General features: G+C 44.2%; 1 protein-coding gene across 2 annotated transcripts; it reads right to left on the reverse strand.

Moving 5' to 3' along the window:
• Positions 1–1,895: 1,895 nt before the first annotated feature.
• ahcyl2b (adenosylhomocysteinase like 2b) lies at positions 1,896–24,699 on the reverse strand. Of its 2 annotated transcripts, XM_061806725.1 has the most exons (18): positions 24,597–24,699; positions 23,976–24,293; positions 11,048–11,156; positions 9,228–9,371; positions 8,783–8,883; positions 8,117–8,219; positions 7,959–8,053; positions 7,628–7,734; positions 7,271–7,387; positions 7,125–7,188; positions 6,163–6,251; positions 6,008–6,078; positions 5,361–5,455; positions 5,184–5,282; positions 4,036–4,104; positions 3,865–3,943; positions 2,390–2,510; positions 1,896–2,277 (listed from the first exon to the last, which is right to left on the reverse strand). In XM_061806725.1, exons 2-18 carry the CDS (start codon positions 24,276–24,278, stop codon positions 2,271–2,273), a joined length of 1,773 nt encoding a protein of 590 aa, XP_061662709.1. In that variant the 5' UTR covers positions 24,279–24,293; positions 24,597–24,699; the 3' UTR covers positions 1,896–2,270. The 2 variants fall into 2 exon arrangements, with proteins under 2 accessions (XP_061662709.1, XP_061662708.1); XM_061806724.1 differs by lacking the exon at positions 24,597–24,699 and having other exon boundaries at positions 23,976–24,493.
• Positions 24,700–24,718: the final 19 nt, after the last annotated feature.

Consider the following 24,718-nt stretch of genomic DNA (forward strand, 5'->3'; position numbering starts at 1 on the left):
ATTGCTCGTCATCTACTATCATCGCTTTCTTCTTTATGAAACAAAACATTAAGAATTTGATTTTTTTTTCCCTCTCCGAGGATTTACAACAATAAATAGGTGATTTTTTTTTTTCCTTCCTGCGCTTTTTTTTTTTTTAAAGGTTGTTACATCTGCATATAGAATGTGCGTATTCTATATGTAATACATACACGGATTGCTGGTGTCGCCCCTGGCCGGCCGACCCCGCGGGTCGGAGGTCAGATTGAGACTGACGAAAAATTAAAAAAAAATAAAGTCTCCCACCCTCAAACGCGCAGAATTGGATCCTGAGGCAGCTGTTTATAAAGCACGCGCGCACACACACAGATACATATATATAGAGAGATAGAGAGACAGAGAGAGAGACAGAAAGAGAGAAAGAGAGACGTCAGCATTCACATTCACTCGGGGGGTGGGGGGTGTAGGACAAGCACATATCTCATCACGAACAATTTGGTAATTAGTGTTTTCTCTGTTTCATCTTTATGACCAGCGCGCCCGCAAGGTATAAAAGCTGCGGTGCACATGCGAGTTCAGAGTGTTTTGATTCGGTAGAAGAATGCAAAAAAAATAAGAGCCAAAAAAAAAATAAAAATAAAAAAAAAAAAAAAAAAAGAAGCAGGCTTCGAGAATAATTTCAGTTTGGAAATTAATTTACATACAGAGAAAAAAAAAAAAACCCTGTCAAAATTAGGATGTTCCCAAACCAACTTCCTGTGTTTTGGTATCTTCGTTAATATAATCACAGTATTTATTCATATAGGTACATTTATTCCACATATAAGTCGGATATTTCATTGCTTATCGCGATGACATTTATTGATCTAAGACAAATGAGAGGGAGAAAATGTAGAAAAATTTGTCACTTCTATATAAATATGTAAATATACAGGTTGTAATGATTTGACAAGACTGAATACAATATGGTACTTTTTAAGGAGAGCGTAATTCCTGGCCGACAGAGCGCACCTGGTTTATAAGCATCTGTACACAAAAAGTGTTTAACGCTAGCGCCGCGCCAGTATTAGCATGGCACTAGCATTAGAACGGCGCTAGCGTTAAACTCTGTGTACCGAGGCTTATAAACGGCAATCACAACGGAAACAGAAGCTTATAACCAGGTCCACTAACGCTAGCGCCATGCTAACACTAGCGCCAGCGAGCATTAAACTCTGTCTTTCAACCCTGCTGTTTATGCGGTGATGCGGCGCTAGTGTTAGCGCACCTGGTTATAATCCTCGGTACACAGAAAGAGTTTAATGCTAGCGCTGTGCTAATGCTAGTGCGACGCTAGCATGAAATTGTGTACCAAGGCTAATAACCAGGTGCGCTTAACGCTAGTGCCGCATCACCACATAAACCGCAGGGTTAAAAGTGCGTGAAAAAAGTTGTGGCTTGTAGGCCGGAAATTACAGTAAGTTATTTTATTTTATTTTTTTAAAACTCTCTAATGCTTTTCATTTTTTTAGCCACAATGAAGTTGTGTGAGCAGCTGGTAGACCAAAAGGCAGTTTGAGTGACAGGCTGGAACAACCAATCACTGTCCAGTCTGGCTTTCAAAAAAAAAAAAAAAAAAGTTAATGAGGAGGAATAACCAGTCAAATAATACTTACAAAAAGAAATATGATTGGACCGTGAGATCCTGGCGAATTCCCACCAGGTATTATCCCACTGAGCGGAATAATAACACACGATTAAAAGTATAAAAGAAGATGATGACAACAACGACAAAAAGAACAGGAGGGGTTAAAAAGCACGAAATCTTCAATCAATGGTTCTTCATTGTGTTTTTTTTTCTTAGACATTATATATATATATATATATATATATATATATATAATATATATATATATATATATTTTTTTTTTTTTTTTTTTGAATAATGGCGAAAAACATAAAAAGGCGATGGGGGAAGAGCGTGTGGTGACGCACACGTGAGAGCAAAAAAAAAAAAGGGGAAATCAAAAAGTCCTCCGGGGGGGAAAGTCGAAGCTTGCCCCGGGGGGCGAGCTGGTGGTAAACAAACAGCAGGCGCCGCATCCTCAGGGTTTGAATTCATAATCGTCACATGGGAATAAATTAAATGACTGCCCCCCCCCACACACACACACACACACGCCCTTCTCTTATATTCATTCTAAAAGATGTGTGTTAACTTTCCTGTCCAGTCTTCGTCCTCCTCGCCCTGTTTGAGTGCGCGCTTTGCGGAGTCCCGCGGCCTCCCTTTTGTGCACGGCTTCGAAACTTTTTTAATACCTTGACGAGACAGAAAAATGAGATCAATATACGAAGCTTATCCTCAAACTTTTCAATTTTCCAGAATCAATTCTGATTAGGGACCTCAACAAAACAACAGTTGTTGTCATACCGATAGTAGTTTGGCTTAAAGGGTCCGTTCTTGTTCAAGCCCAGATACTTGGCCTGCTCGTCGCTCAGCTCCGTGAGGTGCGCGTCGAAAGTCGGCAGATGTAAGCTGGCCACGTACTCATCTGCACACCACACAAACACAAATGCGGGCAGGCGGGCGGGGGTGGCATTAATGAATCATTCAGATGGCAAAGAAAAAAGAGAGCAGCCGGCTTTTCATCTCGCCAACCTCGCGTCACCTCCAAAAGGGTCCGCGTAGCCGACGTTTTGCCTTGCCGTGGTTTGTTTACCGTTTGACTCCTCTAAATCATAACGCGGCAAAAAGGTGTTCGACTGCAAATGATCGGTCGACGAGTCGTGCGGGTTCAAACAGACCCGGCCCGCCTCATAAACTGGGTGAGGGAGCGGCAAAAGTAAAGATGGCCGGAGGCAAAACTGATTTTAGTCGCGTATGACTCGCTCCTTTCCTTAACGTAGTTACATTATTAAGAGTATCTGTCGCATTGATATATAGACTCGGGGTTTGACATACCGGAATTCCTGCCCTGCAGAGCGCACCTGGTTATAAGCCTCACCCAGTACATTTGTAAAGGAAATACCATTTGATACATACATACGGTGAAGCTGTGTAAAACCCGCAAGTGAAGCATTGAAACTCACATTGAAACATGTGATATTTACAAAAAAAGACGGTACACAGAGTTCAACGCTAATTCCGTTGCGCTAATGGTAGCGCCACGCCAACAGAGCTGGTTAAAAAAAAAATACCGGCAAAAATCACAAAGGCATGGGAGTAACACGCTAGCGCAGTGCTAACACTAATGCAGGGTTCAACAACCTCTTTGAGGCTGAGGGCTACTTCGTGAGCACCGATCGTATGAAGGGCTACGTGACCTGTTTGCGGCCAATTTCAGACTCAGTTCATTACACGTACAAAAAATATTTATTGTAGTAAATGACATTACAGGTATTTTAAATTTTTAATTAATGTAAGCAAGTCAGATTCAGAATTTAAAGTACAAATAATAGCAACAATTTGTGGCCTATAGTACGTATAGTGCGGCAGCGCTAGCGTTAGCATTGTGGTGCTAGCCTTAATCTCTCTGTGTATCGTCTTTCTTTGTAAATATCTCTTGTTTTAATGTCGGTTTTCAGTGTGGGCACTTGCGACTTTTACACCTATGTATGTACCAAATGGTATTTCCTTTACAAATGGTACTGGGTGAGGCTTGTAACCAGGTGCGCTCTGTAGACCTGGAATTACAGTATATTCCACCGGTCTCACGCTTACCTTTTCCGCTCGAGTGCCCCCCCTTGCGGCTGTTAGAAAAAAATGCACGAATTAGCCACATCGCCGCATAAACCGCAGGGTTGAAAGGGTGTGAAAAAAGTCGCGTCTTATTGGCTGGAAATTACAGCATTTTATTCCTCCCTCTTGCACTACATGAAAATACAAATTTAAAACAAAAATCTTACCCATTTTCTTGGGCAGAAGATATACATCCTGCTTGTAGCGTCCATCTGGAGCATTATAGAGCTCGATCAGCGCCAGGGCCTGACCGCACAAACAGACACGTCACGATTTTTTTTTTTTTTTTTTTTGCTTCTACCGGCCCGAAAGAAGCGCCGGCAACTGTCCGGCTGTACCTGGGTGGTGGCCGTGATGGACAGCACAAACGTGGGCACGGTGGAACAGCTGAGGTTCAGAAGACGACCCTGCAAAGCAGACGGGAAAAAATAAATAATATCTGTCGAGACACGTTCATTTTATCTCAATGTTCTGATGGGCCGTGACACCCTGATTTGGCAGGATGTCTGCTTGGATCAGTCACCACCGCTCTGGTTCTGTCGCAGCGATTTAAAAAGGGGGCACTCGAGCGGAAAAGGTAAGAGTGAGACTGGTGGAATATATGTGCTGATGAAGTGACTTTTACCGGCCCTGCCCTGTTAGCGCTGCGCTAGCGTGTTACTGCCGTGTCTAAGTGATTTTTACCGGTATGTCTTTTTTTTTTTTTTTAACCGGCCTTGTTAGCGTGGCGCTAGCGTTAACGTGGCGGTAGCGTTAGTGTTAGGGCGGCGCTAGTGTTAGCCCGCTGTGGCGTATGTATGTACCAAATGGTATTTCCGTTACAAATGTACTCGGTGAGGCTTATAACCAGGTGCGCTCTGTGGGCCGGGAATTACGGTATATTTTATACACGTACTAAGCGACAATTACAGGACACAAGGACTAAATACAGATGAAACGTGTAATTACTGTGAAATTACCGACAGTGTAAACTAACAGCTCAAAGTGCATTGTCGTGTTATTCCAACAATATTTTCCATGTGTCTTAAATGTAGCATGTGAGCATTCAAATAAGCTTACAATGTCTTTGTAAAATGTTTTTGTCACAAGAGTATTAATGGTTGTCTGGACTGGATCCATTTTCTGTACGCATGTATGAGTACTGCCATGAGCCAGGCTGGACCACGGCCAAAAGGGGCGTGGCCACTGCCCTGGCCGGTCACACCTGTCACTGCTCACAGCTGTTTCACATTGGGACTGTAATTAGACGGTGTATTTAAGTTGGAGTTTTGCTCATTGCATTCGCCAATTCGTTGTGCCCTGACTTTGTGAGTTGCATTCACTGACAGTCGGAATCTCCACCACTGAAAATAGTGTAGTTTGAGCTATCCTCGTCACAGTGTTTCTGTGCCACCTCATCGTGAATAAATCCATGCCTAACATCATGTCCTCGTCTTGGAGTCCTGCATTTGGATCCAGCCCCTCACGGGAGGTTTGTGACAAGTACCTCAGCCAGCAAGACTATCCTTTTGCTGTCTGGCCAGATGACGTGGTCCACCTGCGAGCGGACCCTCTCCCAGGTCAGCTCGGGCGTCCGCAGACTTGCCTGCAGAGTCACGGCGAGAACCATTTTATCCGGCATTATTATCATAATTATTATTATACAAAGAAGCCGGTGACTGACCACGTCAATTTCGGTGTTGGAGTGGCCCATGTTGCAGACGATGCAGCCATTCTTCATGCGGTCCAGGTTCTCCCGCACCACCACGTTCTTGTTGCCTGATGGGATCCCCCCAGCAAAGAGAGAAAAGAAAAAAAACAGATGAGGGAAAACTCGGCCCCCCAGGAGTCCTTGGAGGGTTAATTAAATTCTAAATGTTAAATTAATGACTTCTCAGTTCATCACAGTTAATTAGTTTAGCACTTATAGCGTACAGATTTGATCTTGGAAAATACCATAAAGCCGTATCCTTGGTGACCGGAATGATTCCCGACCACTGTGCTGAGAGAAATTATCCAATTTCACCAGTCCTAAAATTACTAGTTCTGCATTATGATTCATTTTTGTTCATTTATGCCAGCGATGTATAATAAGAGGCAGATGAATATTACACATTAATTACACAATTGAATACACTTGTTTTTTAAATATTTTAGATCTTAACTATATCAGTAGGATAATAATTAGGATAATATTGTTAATTCCAGAAAGATGATGTTCTTCATCATCATCTTCGTCACCAGTACCAAATCAGTTTTATTAGCAAGGGTGAAATCCCGATTAGTCATCAATCGCCCAATCACGCCGTACAAACCAAACAAAGAACGCACCCGTGCAGGTGATGACGATGTCCACTTGTCTTATGACTTCATTGAGCTTCACCAGCCTGAAGCCATCCATGCTGTCGTTGGAAAGCAGAAAGGAGAGCGAGAGTGAAGTCTCAATCGCGACGTTGAGAAAGTAAACGAGACGGGTTGGGACGTACCAAGCCTGCAAAGCACAGATGGGGTCGATCTCCGTGACGTAGACAATCGAGCCCATTGCTTTGAGGGCGGCGCAGCAGCCTTTCCCCACCTGAAGGTGCCAAACACCAATTACCGTAATTTCCGGCCTATGATCCGCGACTTCTTTCACACGCTTTCAACCGTGCAGTTTGCGGTGATGGAGCTAATTTGTGCATTTTTTCAAACGGCCGCAGGGGGGCACTGGAGTGGAAAAGGTAAGAGTGAGAGCGGTGGAATATATGTGCTGAGGAAGTGACTTTTACTGGTATGTTTTTTTCATCTGGCCCTGTTAGTGCTGTGCTAGCATGTTACTGGACTCTTACTGCCGTGCGTCAGTGATTTTTACCAGTATGTTTCTTTTTAACCGGCCCTGTTAGTGCTGTTCTAGCGTGTTGCCTCTGTGTTACTGGCGTGTCTGTGATTTATGTAAGTTAAAAAAAAAAAAAAAAAATAAGTAAGATGGAAATGTAAATTCATGTATGGAATAAAATTGAAATAAAACTATAAATATATACATTATATATATAAATTTAAAAAAAATAATAAAATACAATAAATGTAAGTACTCTGTTAGTGTTGTGATACCGTGTTGCTACTGCGTAGCTGCACCGGTATCACACCCGGTATGTTTTTTTTGTTTGTTTTATTTTTAAACCAACTCTGTTCACGGTACCATGTTGTTGCAATGTTAGACAAAGCGAAGGTATTAAAACTTTGAAAACTCTTTCTGTGTACTGTCTTTCTTTGTAAATATCTCGTGTTTCAATGTGGGCATTTGTGGCTTTTACACAGCTGCGGCCTTTGTATGTACCAAATGGTATTTCCTTTACAAATGTACTGGGTGAGGTTTATAATCCAGTGAGCTCTGTAGGTTGGAAATTACGGTATTCAATTGTGAATCGGCAATCGTGCGAGTGGGGAAACCAATGCGGGTGAGCCTCACCTCGCCATAGCCACACACCACCACTTGTTTGCCTCCAAACATGACATCAGTTGTCCTCTTCAATCTACAAACGAGCGCCGGTGGCGTTCGCATTAGCGAAGGTGGAATTTAATTGTCCTCGTGACGCATCCAAAAAGGGTTCTTACCCGTCAAGGATAGACTCCCTGCAGCAGTAGAGGTTGTCAAATTTCTGTTTGGTCACAGAGTCGTTGACATTCATCGCGGGGACGCACAGCTTCCCGGCCTTGGACAGCTGGTAAAGCCTGCGGGTGTAATGTGCATAACAGTGCTATAAATCATACACTAGGTGCAGTGTATCTAATTACTTTCATCACTCGGCAGGGATTGCTTGGTCTAGAACGGTGGATCCGGCAATGCTATGATTACATAACCATGTAACAGTGACGCGCACGTTCACCACTAGGTGGTGCTGTGGCACCAGGAACCGGATAAGCCCATTTACAACCTGCATTTTAAGTTTTCAGGAAATTTCATGGTCCAACCTGTGCACACCGGTGACGCTCTCCTCCACAATGCCCTTGATCTTCTTGAACATGTTGGGGTACTTCTTGTAGATCCAGTGGGTCAAGTCACCGCCGTCATCCAAGATCTGGAGGCAACGCGGGACAAAGGGAGGTTGAGCAGACACGCAAATTGAACTGCTCATAACTGCGATTCAAAACGCATGAGCGACTCCATATAACGAAGGAACAAAGACATGATATTTTTATCTGAGATAAAAAAAAAAAAAAATGTTTGTGCATGTCACAAGTCTTGGAGTCTTTAAATTTTAAGGCGAGCAAGACCCACGTCCTGTATGGAAAAATGTGCTACCATGTTGGGCTGCCAGCCTTCAACGTTGACGCAGCGATCGATACACCACCAGAAATCGTCCTCGGACTCGCCCTTCCACGCAAACACACTGAAACCTGCGCACAAAAACGTACTGTAAGTTGAAAAAGAAGAAAATGAGAGCAACGCGGGTGTCTCACCTCCCTCTGCCAGAGCAGCTGCCACCTCATTTTGGGTGGAGTAGATGTTGCAGGCCGCCCATCTGCACTGAGCACCCAAAGCTGACAGGGTTTCCATCAGAACCTGGAAGGGAGGAGGCCGGAAAAAGCTGACGTGAGATATCATTTTAACAACTGAACTTACCGTAATTTCCAGCCTACAAGCCGCGACTTTTTTCACACGCTTTCAACCCTGTGGTTCATGCGGTAATGTGGCTAATTTATGCATTTTTTTCCTAACGGCCGCATGGGGGCACTCAAGCGGTTAAGGTAAGAATGAGACCGGTGGAATAGATGTGCCGAGAAAGTGACTTTTACCAGCCCTGTTAGCGCTGTGCTAGCGTGTTTCAGTGATATTTACCGGTAAGTTTATTATAACCGGCCCTGTTAGCATGAGCGCCATGCCAGAGTTAGGGTTAGCCTTAGCGTGGCGCTAGCGTTAAACTCTTTCTGTGTACCGTGTTTACAAATGTACTCGGTGAGGCTTGTAACCAGGTGCGCGCTATAGGCCGGGAATTATGGTAATTTGTTAGAGATTGAAAATTATTTTGCCGAGACACCAGTGATTCTGGGGACCCGGTTTGAGAACCACTGCTTCAGAGAAAAGGATTGTTATTTTATTTATTTTTTTTATTTTTGGGAACTCACAGCAGTCTGGGCGGTAATGTGGGTGCAGCCCACCACCTTGGCGCCGGCGAGGGGCTTCTCGCCCTGGGCTCGCTTCCTCAGAGCCATGAGGGCCGGCATCTCTAGAAGCGGGGAAAGCATATGTCAGTCGTCTGAATGGATCGGACCAACGTTGCGTGAAGGAATTCATTGTATGATCATTTAATCCCTCTAATACTTCATCGCTAAGACGATGGACTCATCCAGCTGAAGGAGGTCCTGACGCAAAAGATGATTTTGTGTGTTTGGGTGGGAGGGATCAGCTCAGGCTTCATTTCTACAACCTCATACTGGCAGTGTAGTTTCTGTTTAGGGTGAACTTTGATTTTTGATTTTTTTTTAAATCTATTCACTGAAACGCCCACCTATAACATGCCGCTCCGTATATTTTTAATGGTCTCTGTGACGCAACAAACCACAAACAAACCTTGCTCGGCGATCTCGATCTCTCGGCGTCCAAAGTCAGCCTGCTTGATGTTTTTGATGCAGAAGTCGCCGTTGCCCTTGGAGTTCTTCTGCTGTTTGTCCCGAGGAGACGTCTCGTCGTCGGAGCTGTCCGTGTATGACGCCGCTGGGGAACAAACAGGAGATTTGTCAGCATGCCGGCGTGAATTAAGTCATGAATGCTCTAACTTTGAGACTGCAACCCTATTCACGAGACCTTGCGTGTCTAGACAACCTCCCCGAGCTTTGGATCTATATTATGTAGTGTGGACACACGGTGGCTATGTGAGACATAAAAAGAAGAACGGAAAGTATCAAGGCGGTGAGAGTCACTGTCTGGCACTCTGTGACGTGTACGACTCTGACTCATCACACAACCCGCTTGAGTTCAGGAGACATACGTTGCAACATCACAACCAGGGAGAAGTGCTCACCTTACCCAGCAGCACAATAAAACTGCTGATGTAAAAAAAAAAAAAAATGTGCCAATTAAAAAAAAAGGGTGCGGGGAAAATTGCAGAAAATGAAAACCCATCTGACCTCTTCCATCCATACTGTAATTTCCGGCCTACAGAGCGCATAATAAACCTCACCCAGTAGTAAAGGAAATACCATTTGGTAGATACATAAACCACACTTGTGTAAAAAGCCGCCAAGTGCCCACATTGAAACCCACAATGAAACATGAGATATTTACAAAGAAAGATGGTACACAGAGAGTTTTAATACCTTAGCTTAGCTTTACATAGCAACAATTCGGTAACGAACAGGTCTGGTTAAAAAAAAAAAAAAAAAAAATGTGGCCGCTACACAGTAGCAACACAATAGCACAGCACTAACAGCGCGAGTTAAAAAAACCAACAACATAGCTATATCACTGAGATTCGGTAGTAACACAACAGCAGCGCTAACAGGGCCGGTTATATATATATATATATATATATATATATATATATATATATATATACACACAAAAAAAAAAACATACCGGTAAAAGTCACTTCCTCGACCCATATATTCTACCGCTCTCACTCTTACCTTTTCTGCTCGACCGCCTCCTTGGGGCCGCTAGTAAGAATGCACAAATTAGCCGCATAAGCCGCAGGGTGTGAAAAAAGTCACGGCTTCTAGGCCGGAAATTACGGTAAAAAGAAGGGCGGGTACAACATTAATGACGTGGTCTTACTGGCAAAGGACATCGCAGAAAAATCAACCCAAGAAATACTAATATATAGTCGAAAACTAAAAAAAAAAAAAAACATATGGCCAGTGTAGATAACACCAGGCATATTCTATTTTTTTTTTTTTTAAATAACACTGTCAACATGTCTTGCATGTCTTTGCTCAACAAAAAGTGTGTCATAGACCAAAATGACTCTCATAGGATCACCCAACCCTTAAAATATGTTTGGCCACCATTGCTTGAAATGAGATGAGGAACTGAAAAAACTGATGTCAGCAAATAAACTGACACTTTGGTTCCATTTTGTACAAAATGTTTCAGACTGAGCACGTCTGCCTCAATTACCATCTGAGGTTCTGTGTTTCAATCTCGGCTCAAGCTCTCCTGTGTGGAGTTTGCATGTTCTGATCGTGCGTGTTTTCCCGCAGCTTCCGTTAGGTTGCAGAAATCAGAATCAGCTTTATTGGAAAGTGTGGAAAAACCCACAAGGAATTTTTCTCCGGCCGTGTTGTAGCCTGCCATTTGCCCAAAGTTAACCTGGATAGCCCGAATGAGGACAAGATTTGATTCTGGGAGAAAACGTGGAACCGGCAAGAGGACGAAGGAATGCGTTGGCTTACCTGAGCTGTAGCTGTCTGTGGACGACTGCGAAATGGAGCGCGACAAAGACCGGCGGCCGATCTTGGAAGGCCGCTTGTTGAACTCCTGTTTCTGGTCTGCGAACTGGATCTGTCGGGCGAGAGGAAGACGAGATCAGAATTTGGTGCTTTTGAAATTTGGAAAATTTAAATCACCAAAAGACTCATTTTGCCAACTATCAAGTATGAATAGAAGCTTAGAGAGTTGATTCTGGACCGGCGCCATGGAAAGTTGTTGATTAAAAATTAGCCATGAATCTTTCCACAGATCTTTTTGTACTTGTCTTATCAATAATTTGAATGGATGACTTATTGCCGCCATAAATCAATGCAAGCGAGGGGGGAGGGAATGCCCAGATATTCCTGGAGCCCATTGTCAAGGAACTTGGAAATCAGCCATCTCGTCATTGTGGTTCTTTATGGTCACTGATCTCTTCTCGCGATCCAGCCCAAACTGGTCCGACAGCACTGGCAGACAATGCAATTAATTCTGTCCCTTCCCTTAGGTCTCTTTTTCGTCCTGCTACACACCCCCAGTTATCGTGCCCGCTTGGAGATTATTGGGTCAGATTAATTAAAAAAAAAAAATAAAGAAACTGAACAATATGAACGCGCAAGAAAAACATTAAGACTAATTAAGCCTAAAGTACAATTCAGGGACAATTTCTAAGCGAATAAAGCCCATGAATAGCAGGATTTTCAGACGGCAGCAGATACTGCGAATAACTTGGCCGGCCATAAAAAGTTCATAACGCAGATTTTTGTCTGCTGACGTTTACCCGATTGAGGTAAGATGATGGGCTTTAGGAGCTCAGCGTTGAGAGATTTGGGGTAATTTGGGGAGCACGGGAGCGCGGCTCAAGGTGGCTTAAGAGTTGTTTTTAGGACAAATCTAGCACTCGTTCGCCGCAGTTCCAGAACACCGGGTCCAGTACGTCCACACTAAATGAGAAGCGCGATGAGAGTGGACAAAGGTGAGTTGAGTGCACTCAAGTGCGAATTCCTTGGGAAGCCAAAGCTTTGTCAGCATTTATAGAAAATCTTGTATTAATCCGTTTTATAACCCGCTGCGATTAGACTTAAAGATCAAATTTCAAGATGCAAATGAGCTGATGTTCTAATCTGCTGCTCATTACTAACCTGCCAGCGAAGGGCGGGTTAACCAGTCCGGCGGCTTACCGGGCCAGAACTGAGCTGTCCACGAGCTGGGTAGATTAATAATTAATAATAAATTAGCAAATAAGAGCGCATTGTGCTTGGTTTATGTAAACGGGCCTCATCAATTGATTAGCGGTTGCATTGTAGAAAGCAGCATCTGAATTGATCCGAGATCAAAAGATTAAAAGAGCATGTGGACACACACAAAAAAAAAATGTTTTACAATGTTCGGTCAAAACACATAGAACGGCGTGGTTTCAAAATTACTCAAAGTAAAGACGTGTTGCTGGATTATCAAAGAGAAGATGGTCTTAAGACGGTATCTTATGTCAATGTGAGTATCCCTTAACTGACACTAAGCACTAACCAAAGTCAAGAGATCAAACTGGCTTTTTTGGGGGGTGGGGGGGAGACCATCTGCTTATGATGCTATACAGCAGGGGTGCCCAGACGTTTTCTTTTTTAACTTTCTCCATTAATATCGAAAGGAAACATAAGCAGCATGTCTAGCTTGTCATTGCCCAGAATATGTTGCTAACTAAAGTAGCGGTGGTGGACGCTGTCATTATAAAACACATTGATGGGCTGCGTAAGTACTGGAACATTTGTAATTATGAGTGCACGTCTTTAAGAGCAGGGGGGGGGGTGTTAGGTTAACTCGGAAAAAGAGAGTGTGGCGGAGCGGCGGTCGTTGTTAGAGAAAGTGCTGTGTGCTGCCTAAAAGAAACCAGTGGCTCGACCAGTCGATCACGATCGACGCATTGACCACCCCTGCTATACAGTGAAAAAGCAAATAACTGACTGAGGAAGTCGTGTTCCAGGAAAAGTTCAAATTTATTGTGTTTGTGTGGGTTGGAGGGGGGAATAAAGGTGTGGTTGTCATCACCGATGCACAGGAGACCTTCATCCAATTTTGCTTGGGGTATGTTCACGTACTTTTCATACGACACGGCTCGCAAGCAGGCAACAAAACGTTCTGCCGCCTAGCAAGCTAGTGCTAGCACTACCAGTTGGATGTAAACATGCCAGAGGTTTCTTGGATAATGTTCTAAAGTTTTAGTGTTAGTGAAATATTTGATTACACTACGTTAGCACCCATTATTTCTGTCATCTTCATTTGACCTGACGAGAATCAAAAACTAAACGTTAGTGGCCAATCCTTGAATGACCCCTAGAGGTCATTAATGTTATTACTCTTCACTTTCTTTCCAAATATACTTTGTTATTTGAATAAAAATTTATATATTGACAACTTTCAGCAATGTGTCAATATTTTATTTCATGGTAAAATACTGACAGCAGTATGTGTGATTTTCTAGATTTGCAGAATCTGTTGAATTGAGACTACAAACAAACCAAAAATGTGAACCACGACAAGATGGCGGCAGCGAACGCCACAACATCCGTTCACAAAAATTTGAAGTGCAAGTTATAAATTCAGTCACAGAATTAAACGGGTAAATCAAGGTATCACAGTATCTCCTCCTTTTCCTTTCGGCTTGTCCCATAAGCATATTTGTTTGACACAGTTTTACGCCGGATGCCGTTTCTGATGCAACCCCTCTGCATTTTAGCCAGGGAAAGAAGCTTATAGCATCTGGTATTCCAAGGCAGTCCAAGTACTAACCAGGGACAAACCCGCATAGCTTCTGAGATCTGACGAGAACGGGCGTTCTCAGGGTAGCACGGTCATAGGCGAGGTATCACAGTATGCAAAATCGCCTCGATAGAACTAACCTTTTGGGCAGTGTGCCTTCGAGCATTTCAAAATCTGGAAATAATTTCAATTACGTGCGGGATTGTAAACATGCCAGATAAGGCCTCGGGTTTTGACCACTGTGGCTAATAGATAAACCAGAGGAAAATCTGAAACCGTGTGGGGCTACAGATTAACAAACTTGGGTTCTATTCGATAAGGATGTGGTACAGATTTTCCCAGACATCTGAGGAAATTAGAAGCGGTTTCTGTGAACCATGGGAACGAAGGTTTTCATAGGTGCCTCGCCGTAGGAGAGAACTGTATCAACAAAGTCATGACTGCTCAGCTTGAATGTGTTCTGACTCAATACGCAGGCACCGGCAGCTGTGCCTTCAATCATACAGCTGCGCGGTCTGCAGCGTTTTCGACACTCGTCCTCTGCGACTTGCTTCCCACCCACAACGGGAGGCCTTCACTCTCTGCGGGTTTCCAGACCCGTAAAGACAGAAACCTGACTCTAATCAAACACAGTCGGATGAAGCAACGAGCCCTATGGAAACACGATCTCTGACTGATCAGCTGGTCATTGATTTTCTCCTCGCAACAATGACACAAACGCAACAGAAGGATGGGGGCGGATGGCGATTCCCACTCTGCCCCCACGATAAAGATCCTGTCAATTTATATTTACCAGAGCCTCAGCCTGCAGTCACCGTTACGAAACTTGATGGGCTAAACCTGGGCATTTGCATGACGACATGAGTAAAAAGACAGGGATCCCGCTAGTGTCACCAGAGACTGATCCTCAAGCTTTGCCATCTGTTACTCAATGGCATTACATAAACGGCCGCTGATTTGAAGATATTTTGCCGTGCTTTGATCAGCGGCAGTGGATTTTGGAGTCTTTACAAGACATGAACGAGGTCAGGTGAATTGGGGACAACGGACAAAAAATGGATGATGGACAAGTTTGTGATGTGGAAAAGAAAGCTGACTCAACCAGTCTCTGCAATTAATCATCAACTGTCCAGCTAAACGGCCATCCAAGTCTCCATTGTCTTCCGAGAGACCTTGAATCAACAATCCAACCATTAAACCTTCAAACGACAGCCACAACAAAAGAGCCATTGTCCACACGAGCTGGAGTCGCGGTGAGAAACACCGTGGAAGTGATAGTTCTCAGGATTGAAATGGGGGCCTTGAGGAGGTGGTTATTGTGATTTCTCACATTCCAGTAGGGCGGCGGCGGTTTTGAGCGCCGACACGACACCATTTGCGCAACCAGTTATACTTGAGTTTGGTTCGCACAGACAACGCACAAAGATCTTCTTTTCCGTTCGGCTTGTCCCGTTAGGGGTCGCCACGGCCTGTCATCTCAGATGAACGCACAGTTTTACGGCGAATGCCCTTCCTGACGCAACCACTCTGGATTTAGTCGGGGAGAGAAGCTTTCAACATCTGGTATTCCCAGGCAGCCTCCCATCCAAGTACTAACCAGGGCCAAACCCGCTTAGCTTCCGAGATCTGACGAGATCGTCCGTTCTTAGGGTAGCACGGCTGTAAATTTGACAACACACAAAGATAATCAGTGCATTCAGGAAGCAGCTGCTGTCAGCCGCGGCTCACCCCCAGAGGCTCACGTGCACATTTGAGGTCACATGCCATCCCATCAGGCTCCAATTCTTTTTAATAAGTTTAAAGTATGTGGAAGGGATGAAACGATAAGGATGATTTTAACCCACAGCGAGTGTGTTTGGAACATAAGCCTCGTGATAATATAAATTTATGATCCTCCTCATTCAATAACCAAAAACGTGCGACCACCCTCACCCGACAGGCGGGGGGAAAAGGAGGAGGAGGCAGCTAGCGTGAGGTGGCCCGCCCGTACACACGTCGAGGGCGCACGCTGCCCCGAGGGCGGCCGTGATGTAAGAGCGTGTCCCGCTGATTTATGTGGGCCGACAAGCGCTGGCGTCGTAAATAACGGCGCGTGCGTGCGCGCAAAGCACACAGCTACCAGTGGTCTCGCATGTGCGTTGCCAGCGGCTTCGCGTCAACAGAGGCGTCGCAACTCGGTACCAGCCAGGAGGAAGTCATCCCGGAGACTTTTACAGCGCAGGTTCTCAAACTGGGTTCCAGGTACTTTTGAGGGTCTGAAAGTCAGAACGTAGGGGGTCATCCATCCATCCATTTTCTTTGGTGCTTATCCTCACGAGGGTAGTGGGGAGTGCTGGAGCCTATCCCAGCTGTCGACGGGCAGGAGGCGGAGTACACCCTGAACTGCTTGCCAGCCAATCGCCACGTAGGGGTCACATAATTTAAAAAAAATAAATCATTAAAAAGGGACTGGCAGTCAATACAACAATCATAAACCAAACTCCTCCTCCCAACCTTGACTTTAGGATGATTAAAAGCGCTGATATGATTGTGACATTACTTAAATGAATAAATTGGTGCATGTTTTTTTTTTTTTTGTTTTGTTTTGTTTTAGAACAAAAAGCATATTAGCTAAGAAAGGCCTTTTTTTCGAGAAGACTTGTTTTGAATTATGTCATTTTAATTCACTTTTTGTAACAAGTACCGGAGGAAAACAATAAAATGGGAGATTGGATTTTTGCCGAAACCCATATAATTAGATGATTCTGTTCGATTCTATTTTTAGGCCACATCGCCCAGTCGTACATTTCACTGTCATCCCTCTTCCCCACACACATCATGTCATTTTTTAACAAATCAGCTTTAAGAATAAATTAAATTCCGTATAAAACGACACCCTTCTAACCCTTCTATATCCATATTTTCCTGTTCCTGATCAACCTGAGGCCGCCTCACATTTGAATGGTAATTAAGTGACCTCGACAAAATCACCGCTGCGGATACGTTCTTCACTGTTGGGACATTTGGCTAAATAACGGCAATGGAAATATTTGACACAGCACCGGATCAACCACATCAGCTTTAATGCAGGTGCGTTAATGACCTGTGAAAAACACGGGCAAACATTCATTGGTGCGTGCGGTCCATCCCGATACCTTTCGGCCCACTCCGACTCTTAACGGCTCAATAAAGCCTTTCAGCGGTCCGAAACGCTTAAATGGATTGGTAATCAAACTCGATGGAACAATTAACCCCGCAAATGTTGGGAAAAACCACTGAATGGCTTTTTTTTTTGTTAGGACTGTGCAATTTCAGTTCATGTTTGTGTTGTATTCATCTTCTTCTGACTTTGCCAGAAACCGCCTCTATTTTTGAATGAAACAAGAGGTCAGCGAGTTTCACTGGGAGCATAAAACCGGTCTTCAAAGGTTTTTCTTCATCTTCCTGACAAGTACAGAACTATTACGGAATCGGAGTGGGAGGCATCGGAGCTTGAGGAAAAACAACACGAAACTCAAATGTGGCAAAACTTCGCCGCTGTCAAATTTCCTAAGCATGACAATGCCTCTTTCAATTACTGCAATTTCTGGCCAATAAACCGCAAATTTTTTTCACACGCTTTCAACCCTGCGGCTTATGAGGTGATGCGGCTAATTTGTGCATTTTTTCTAACGCCCGCAAGGGGGCACTCGAGCGGAAAAGGCAAGAGTGAGACCAGTGGAAGATATGTGCCGAGGAAGTGACTTTTACTGGTATATATTTTTTTCAACCGGCCCTGTTAGCGCTGCGCTAGCGCTGTTCTAGCATGTTGCTGATGTATTACTGTCATGTCTCGATGATTTTTACTGGTATGTTTTTTTTTTTTTAACCGACCCTGTTCGGACCGTGCTAGCGTTACTGCCGTGTCTCAGTGATTTAGGTATGTTTGTTTTTTTTAACCGTCTCTGTTTGTGCTATGCTACCGTGGTGCGACTGTGTAGCTGCCGCGGCTGTTTTTTTTTTTTTTTTTTTTTTATTATCGGTATGTTTTTTTTTTTTAACCGACCCTGTTCGGACCGTGCTAGCGTTACTGCCGTGTCTCAGTGATTTAGGTATGTTTGTTTTTTTTAACCGTCTCTGTTTGTGCTATGCTACCGTGGTGCGACTGTGTAGCTGCCGCGGCTGTTTTTTTTTTTTTTTTTTTTTTTATTATCGGTATGTTTTTTTTTTTTAACCAGCCCTGTTCGTGCTACAATGTTGTTGCAATGCGAAGCTAAGCTAAGCTATTAAAAATTTGAAAACTCTGTGTACCGTCTTTCTTTGTAAATATCTTGTTTCAATGTGGCACTTGCGGCTTTTACACAGGTGCGGCTTATATATGTACCAAATGGTATTTGCTTTACAAATGTACTGGGTGAGGCTTATAACCAACCAGGTGCGCTCTGAATGCCGGAAATTACGGTATTTACCGTTGTGACAAACTGAGCCAATCGTGTCCACGCCGCTGGTTACATGGATGCACATTTTCCCCATGTACGCACCAGTTTGTCAGTCAGTACACAAGAAAGGGTTTCGCATTCCACACTAACACACAAGGTTCCTGGAAACGTATGCTCCACTTCCCTTCAGTTGCTTGCAATTGGGCAACATGGTAAGGGTAGTGTCTGTTATAACATCCTGTTTCTTTAGTTTTTAATCATTAAAAAGATTCCATAAAAGTTCAGATGTACACATATCCCCTGCTCCTTGGTGGTTTCTTTTGCAGCTTTCTACAATGTCTAGAATTTGCACAACAACAATACTAGCTTCGGCTCGACCATCGCTGGTGTTTTGCATAACCTGTTAGCATTAAGCTAGCGGACCTCTAATGAAATTATGGCAGTACCAAATAACTTGATCCAAGCATACTTTGGCTTTCATTTGGGGAATTTTCCAAGTGACAAAGTGAGACCCGGTGCCGAGGAATACTTGAAAAATCGTGTTTTACTCCATTTCAAAGTCTTAAAGGGAGAGGGAGGGATAAAAAAATATTTTTTTATATATTCTCAATTAGGGTTGTGCCATATGGACAAAACATTATATTGTGGAAAAAACACCTTTAAATCCTAAAAAGAAACATTTTAATGCATTATTTTTCCTGAAAATTACATTTTTATCCCTTACCAGTTCTTCATTTTGTGGAAAATGCATATTACAAAGAAAACATAATAAAAAGTATCAGGTGGGAAAAAAATACCTCTGGATGTGCAATCAGACTTCAAAGAATTAAATAAAGAGCGCAGAATTCAAATCAACATCAGTATGCCTCAAGAAACCTTCAACATAAGTGCGGCAATAATTTAAACTGAATTATTCATAAATGAAGTGTCACAGAGGTCGAGTATCGTCTTTGTCAGCTTGTGTTTTTTTTAAAAACATTTTGTTCCACGTTTCAAAGGTTGAGAAATAGCAAAACTCGCTTATCAACTCTTTCAGGTTTGAGATTTAATCTCCCGACATTCGAGTTTTTGGTCCTTGTACTACTACATCAACTGTTTATTTTTGTTTTCAAACATTTTTATGGTTTTGATATGACAAAAACTGCCGGAATGGTAGAAAAATTTGATGTCGCTAGTTCGGACTTGTCGGTGGCATGTTTTACAGTCACCGTTTTCTGGATGCCGCTGACTTTTTGAACCAAACCGTGAAAGTGCAGCACCCACACATCAAAAGAACAATTTAAACGATATCCATATCGTATGGGAGACATTTTACATCACACTTTGATAGCTGTATATTTATGTCGCTCAGCGTTAGTCTCGCTATATCGGAGATTTTCTCCTAGTGGGGGTGCGTCTGGAATTGAATCACCAGCATAAAATAGATCATGGTTGTCGACAAGAATAATCACCTGCGAAGTGCTAAGGCGCTGCGTCGAAGCGTGGGTTAACTCGTCAAAGTGATGTAAAGGATCATCGGTTCGTTTCCTGGATGAGCCTCTAAGGACGGGGAGGAGGTGGTTATGCGGGTGTGAACAGCCAGGCACCTTCACTTCTTTTTGGACTGAGAGAGGGCAGACGGGGGGCACGATGCGCAGGAAGCGTACGAGGTGTTGAGTTGCGGCGATGTACTTTGTGGTCGACACAAAGAGAGGCCGCTGAGAGCGAGGAGGTGAGGCGGAAAAAGCAAGTGGTCTGACGTGAAAAGCTTGGCGCGGGGCTGCAATGGAGCCCCGCGACGGCCTAAAATGGCTTTCGCTGATAGCTTATTAAATATGCAGTAAATCCCAGCTTACATTGTGCTGAGCTATTTTATAATGATGACCAGAGAGATACTAATGAATTCTTAACTGCCAAAAATATTAAGCATATGTGCGCAACCTCCGACAATAATCAACATTATCTATGATGACTCAATAGCCATTTAGTTTATTACACTTTCCGTTCTCTACTGCTTCTCTGGGTCAGGTCGCAGGGGAAGTAGCTTCAGCAGGGATACCCAGACTTCCCTTTCCCCAACCACTTCATCCAGCTCTTCCGGAGGGATCCCGAGGCGGTCCCTGACCAGCCGAGAGACATAGTCTCTCCACCATGTCCCGGGTCGTCCCCGGGGTCTCTTTCCGGTGGGACATGCCCGGAACACATCACCAGGGAGGCGTCCGGGAGGCATCCGGATCAGATGCCCAAGCCACATCATCTGGCTCCTCTCAATGCGGAGGAGCAACGACTTGACACTGAGCCCCACCCGGACGACTGAGCTTCTCACCCTCTCTCTAAGGGAGAGCCCGGACACCTTGCGGAGGAAACTTATTTCACCCGCTTGTATCCGGGATCTTGTTCTTTCCCCCCACCTGAAGGCGGAGGGAGGCGACCCTCTCATCCACCGGGGTAAACCCCAACATACAGGCCCCGAGCCGGGGGGCAGTGAGTATACCCACACCTGCTCGGCGTCTCTCACCGTGGGCAACTCCAGAGTGGAGCAGAGTCCAACCCCTCTCAAGAGGAGTGGTACCAGAGCCCATGCGGTGCGTAGAGGCGAGTCCGACTATATCAAGTCGGAACTTCTCGACCTCACGCACCAACTCGAGCTCTTTCCCTGCCAAAGAGGTGACATTCCATGTCCCACGAGCTCGAGTTTATAAACAACGCTATTACTCTCTTGTAAGAAGAGCAACAGGTGGATACACAGGTTAATTGTACCTTCCACCATTTCATGTAAGATTTATTGTTCTGCTTGTCACTCACATGACTATGTGTCGGAAATAATTTTTAAGAGTGGAAAAAAAAAAATCTCACTGTACACCACTCCCGCAAAAATACATAGATTAATTGTTCTGCTTATCACTAGACATCGCTGGCATAGATATGATGAGTAGGACAAATTCTTCATTGGTACCGTAATTTCCGGTTTTTCCACATGCTTTCAACCCTGCAGTTTATGCGGTGATGGGCCTAAGAGTGACACCGGTGGAATATATGTGCCGAGGAAGTGACTTTTTAAACTTTTTTTTTTTTTAAACTGGCTATTAGTGCAGTGCTACCGTGTTGCTACTGTGTTTTTTTTACCTTTTTTTTTTGTTTTTTTTCAAACCAGCTCTGTTCGTGGTACCCTGTTATTGCTATGATGAGCTAAGCTATTAAAACATTGAACACTCTTTCTGTGTACCGTCCTTCTTTGTAAATATCTTGTATTTCAACGTGGGTACTTGCGGCTTTTACACAGGTGTGGCGTACTGTATGTATGTACCAAATGGTATTTCCTTTACGAAAGTACTGTGTGAGACTTATAATCAGGTGCGCTCTGTAGGCCGGAAATTACAGGAGCTGATAATTTTCGGGTGATTTCGCTTGGCACACCGGATGGGAATCACTGGTATAAATAGCGTGATAGTAAAGCCCCGTGCTGATTTGTGTCGCCTTGAAAGCTCTGACGTTTTTTTTTGTTTTTTTTTTTAAATACATAACCCACTCCTCTGTCCACTCCATTTCCCATGTAGGACAGCCACAGGTCACACTTTAAGCTGTTAGCCGACAAGCAATACTCGGAACGTCGGATTAGTGTACGTGACATAACGTTACATCAAAGCGGGATGAGCTGGAATTGTAAATTGAAATATTCCATGCGCTCTTTTTTGGACACCTGGTGAATTTAAAAAAAAAAAAAAAAAAAAACAATGGCTAGGGGTGGAGAATGATTAACTGTAGGTAACAGATGGTTGGTAGCGAGGAAACCATCTGGGATGTTTGCTTTGGAAAATAGCAAGGGTTTAGGGGGAAAAAAATAGAAAAGTGGTCAGATATGCTGACAGGTCCCCCCACCCCCCCCACTGTTAAAGATGGGAACATTTTCTTGAAATTAGTGGGCCCAAAAGGTTTGTCCAATCAGCTAAGAACGCATCTTTACCCTACATCTCAAACGCATTCATACAAGTTAAAAAAATAAAATTCAAATGAATCTACGAGACATCCGGGAAGCTGGGAAACAGCATCACCGAACTAAATGCGCACAAAAGGTTCAAATAAAACTAATCTCTGAAAAGAGCTCACATCTGGGCCCCCGGTTACAACACAGAGCTGTCGTTTTAATCCTCTCACGACGGGACACGATAAAGATTAAAAGCGTTAATAGGTCGTAAATGCACCCCGCCCTCCGACCGCTTCCACATTTTACTGGACCGGATGACTCGAACAGATGCACACGGCCCGGCTGAGGTCATATACGCATTACATTGTGTGCCATAGGATCCCGGACTAGCTGGCAATTTATAAATAGACAAAGATTTGCCTCGCGCCATCCAAATCAAACCGCTAATGAAAATGAAGTACCGCTCTTTTGTAGTAAAATTGGGAAATGATCCAGATGTGGCTGCTGCTCTCTGGGAGGTCCAGTTTTTTGCATTCTGACATGTTCCGTCCAAACAGCCAAGTGCTCGTTGGGAAGCTTCCGTAGTTGGGATCCAGTCGTGGTGCGCAGAGCCATCTGTTCTGCATCGCCGCCGGGGTGCCCTCCATTGTTAAGTACCTGTGGGGTTTCTTCGGGAGGCTGTGCGAGTGCTTGTCACAAGGCGTCCAACCCATCCTTCGGTTCTCAACTATCGCGCATGTTATGAACGGTCTCAACCATTTCTGAATGAGCAATATAAAAGGATCGATGCGAACTTCTGGCTAGAAATCAATGTCAAGTCACTTGTAGGCGGAAATACACTGCACTGCAGCGTCCTCACAGGATTGCTAGTCCAACTTTTCCTTTAACGTGGCCCTTGTTATTCACTTGCATTTGAACGAGTTGACATCATAGAGAAATCATATTCCTTGTTATGTCTAGACCAGTGATTCCCAAACAGTGTGCCATGCGCGCTCTTCAGGTGTCCCATGGGAAGTTATCCAATTTTATGTCATTGCTAAAAAAAACATCTATTTCCAAGAAATTATAATTTATTCATCTATTTATGCCAGTGAGGCACAATGACAGACAGAACAAAAACAAATCCTCTTCTATTAGATGGCAGGAAGTACATACAGTAATTAATCGATCCATTTTTGGTGACATTCACTTTTGTTGGTGTGTTGTGGAATCTTGTACTTTGGCTCATAAAGGTTGGAAATCACTGGTCTAGACGGACACGTGTGAAGAAAAAAATGAGTCTATTTTTCAAACGACAGCACCCATGTTAAGCTATGTTGATTAAAAAAAATGGTTAAGGCAGTGGTTTAAACGGGCGTGCTGTGAGAAATTATACACTTGGTACTTAGTTGGTACGAAAACTATTACTTACCTACTGTTATGATGATAGAGTCAGCATTAATACATTACTAGTTAATAACCATTTTGTGTCCTAAGTGAATAACTATCTATCAAATTGTTCCAACCAGAGGGTTTTTGGTGCTGTCGGTAAAATGTAAAGTAACGTGTGCTTTGGTTTAATATAAGGTTGGGAAACTGTGTTGGAGCAGGAAAGGAAAATGGCAGTGGGACTCCCATGAAGCACAAGGAGTTTTGACGACTGATAACCATTTAAAAGTAAAAGAGAACCAGTGTGCAGTCTTTGTTGGACTGTCTTCAAAGTTGCGAACACCCCGAAAGTGTTGTTATGAGGTTCGGTCACGCCGCTGAATCAGCCTCGTTCTCAGTTAGCATTGCTAGCTTGGCCACATTGAGTGCTCTCGGAGAAAAATGGCATAAAAAAAGAGGACGAAAAGCACACAGCGTCCCACTCGCCTTTTTCATGCGCGGTGCCTCGGCCACAGTGCCGTCCCGGTTGACGAACGCCTCGCCGCCGTTCTGCTGCGGGTCCGGGCGCTTCATCGCCGACGCCTGCGGCATCTTGGTGGCGTTCGGGGCGAGCAAGCCCGGGCTGCTTTCCCCGGCTTTGGCGGAGGGCTCCGCGGTCGGGGACACCGCGGCGGAGGAACCGGCCTCGCGCGGCGGGTAGTTCCTCCCCATGACCCCCTCCGACGTCGGCGCGCTGGGGGAGTCAGCGGGTAATTCCTTGCCGACGTCTTTGAGTTCGACCTCTGCCATTTTCGCTGCCACAACCTGCACAGACATCGCCGCTGTTTACACCAAGTCCCTTTTCCCCAACACAACAGCGAGGCGAGCGGATGTGTGTGGAGGAAGCTCAGCTTCGAAATGCATTCAGGTCATTGTAGTCCTTCTTGTGTTTTTGGGACTACAACGAACAATTCCCATTAAAATAGCGAGACTTTAGACCTGTTTTTAAACAAAAAGAAACATCCGTGTTTCAATTCGATGCGGACGAAGCTGGAATTGTAATACCGCACTCAAACAAGATGCAAAAACGCGAGATCCAATGTAAGAAATTGTTCAGATAAAGCTCACCCTGTACGCCTGCACTGCATCAAAGGGAACAAGGTGTCCCCCTTCCACTACAAAAAAAAAAAAAAGAGCATGTGAACAGTGACATCAAGCGGTTGAAAAAAAAAAAACAAATACAGTTATGT

This window comes from Syngnathoides biaculeatus, chromosome 20 (genome assembly GCF_019802595.1).
Source record: "Syngnathoides biaculeatus isolate LvHL_M chromosome 20, ASM1980259v1, whole genome shotgun sequence".
Classification (NCBI taxonomy): domain Eukaryota; kingdom Metazoa; phylum Chordata; class Actinopteri; order Syngnathiformes; family Syngnathidae; genus Syngnathoides; species Syngnathoides biaculeatus.

What these genes read in the sequence shown, in the direction of transcription:
- ahcyl2b (XM_061806724.1), bottom strand. Translation starts at nt 24,305, where the DNA reads ATGTCTGTGCAGGTTGTGGCAGCGAAAATGGCAGAGGTCGAACTCAAA. An exon ending in AGCTGCTCTGGCAGAGGGAG is followed by an intron (nt 8,054 to 8,116) that starts GTGAGACACCCG and finishes TTTTGTGCGCAG; the next exon opens with GTTTCAGTGTGTTTGCGTGG. An exon ending in CATCGTCATCACCTGCACGG is followed by an intron (nt 5,456 to 6,007) that starts GTGCGTTCTTTG and finishes GGATCCCATCAG; the next exon opens with GCAACAAGAACGTGGTGGTG.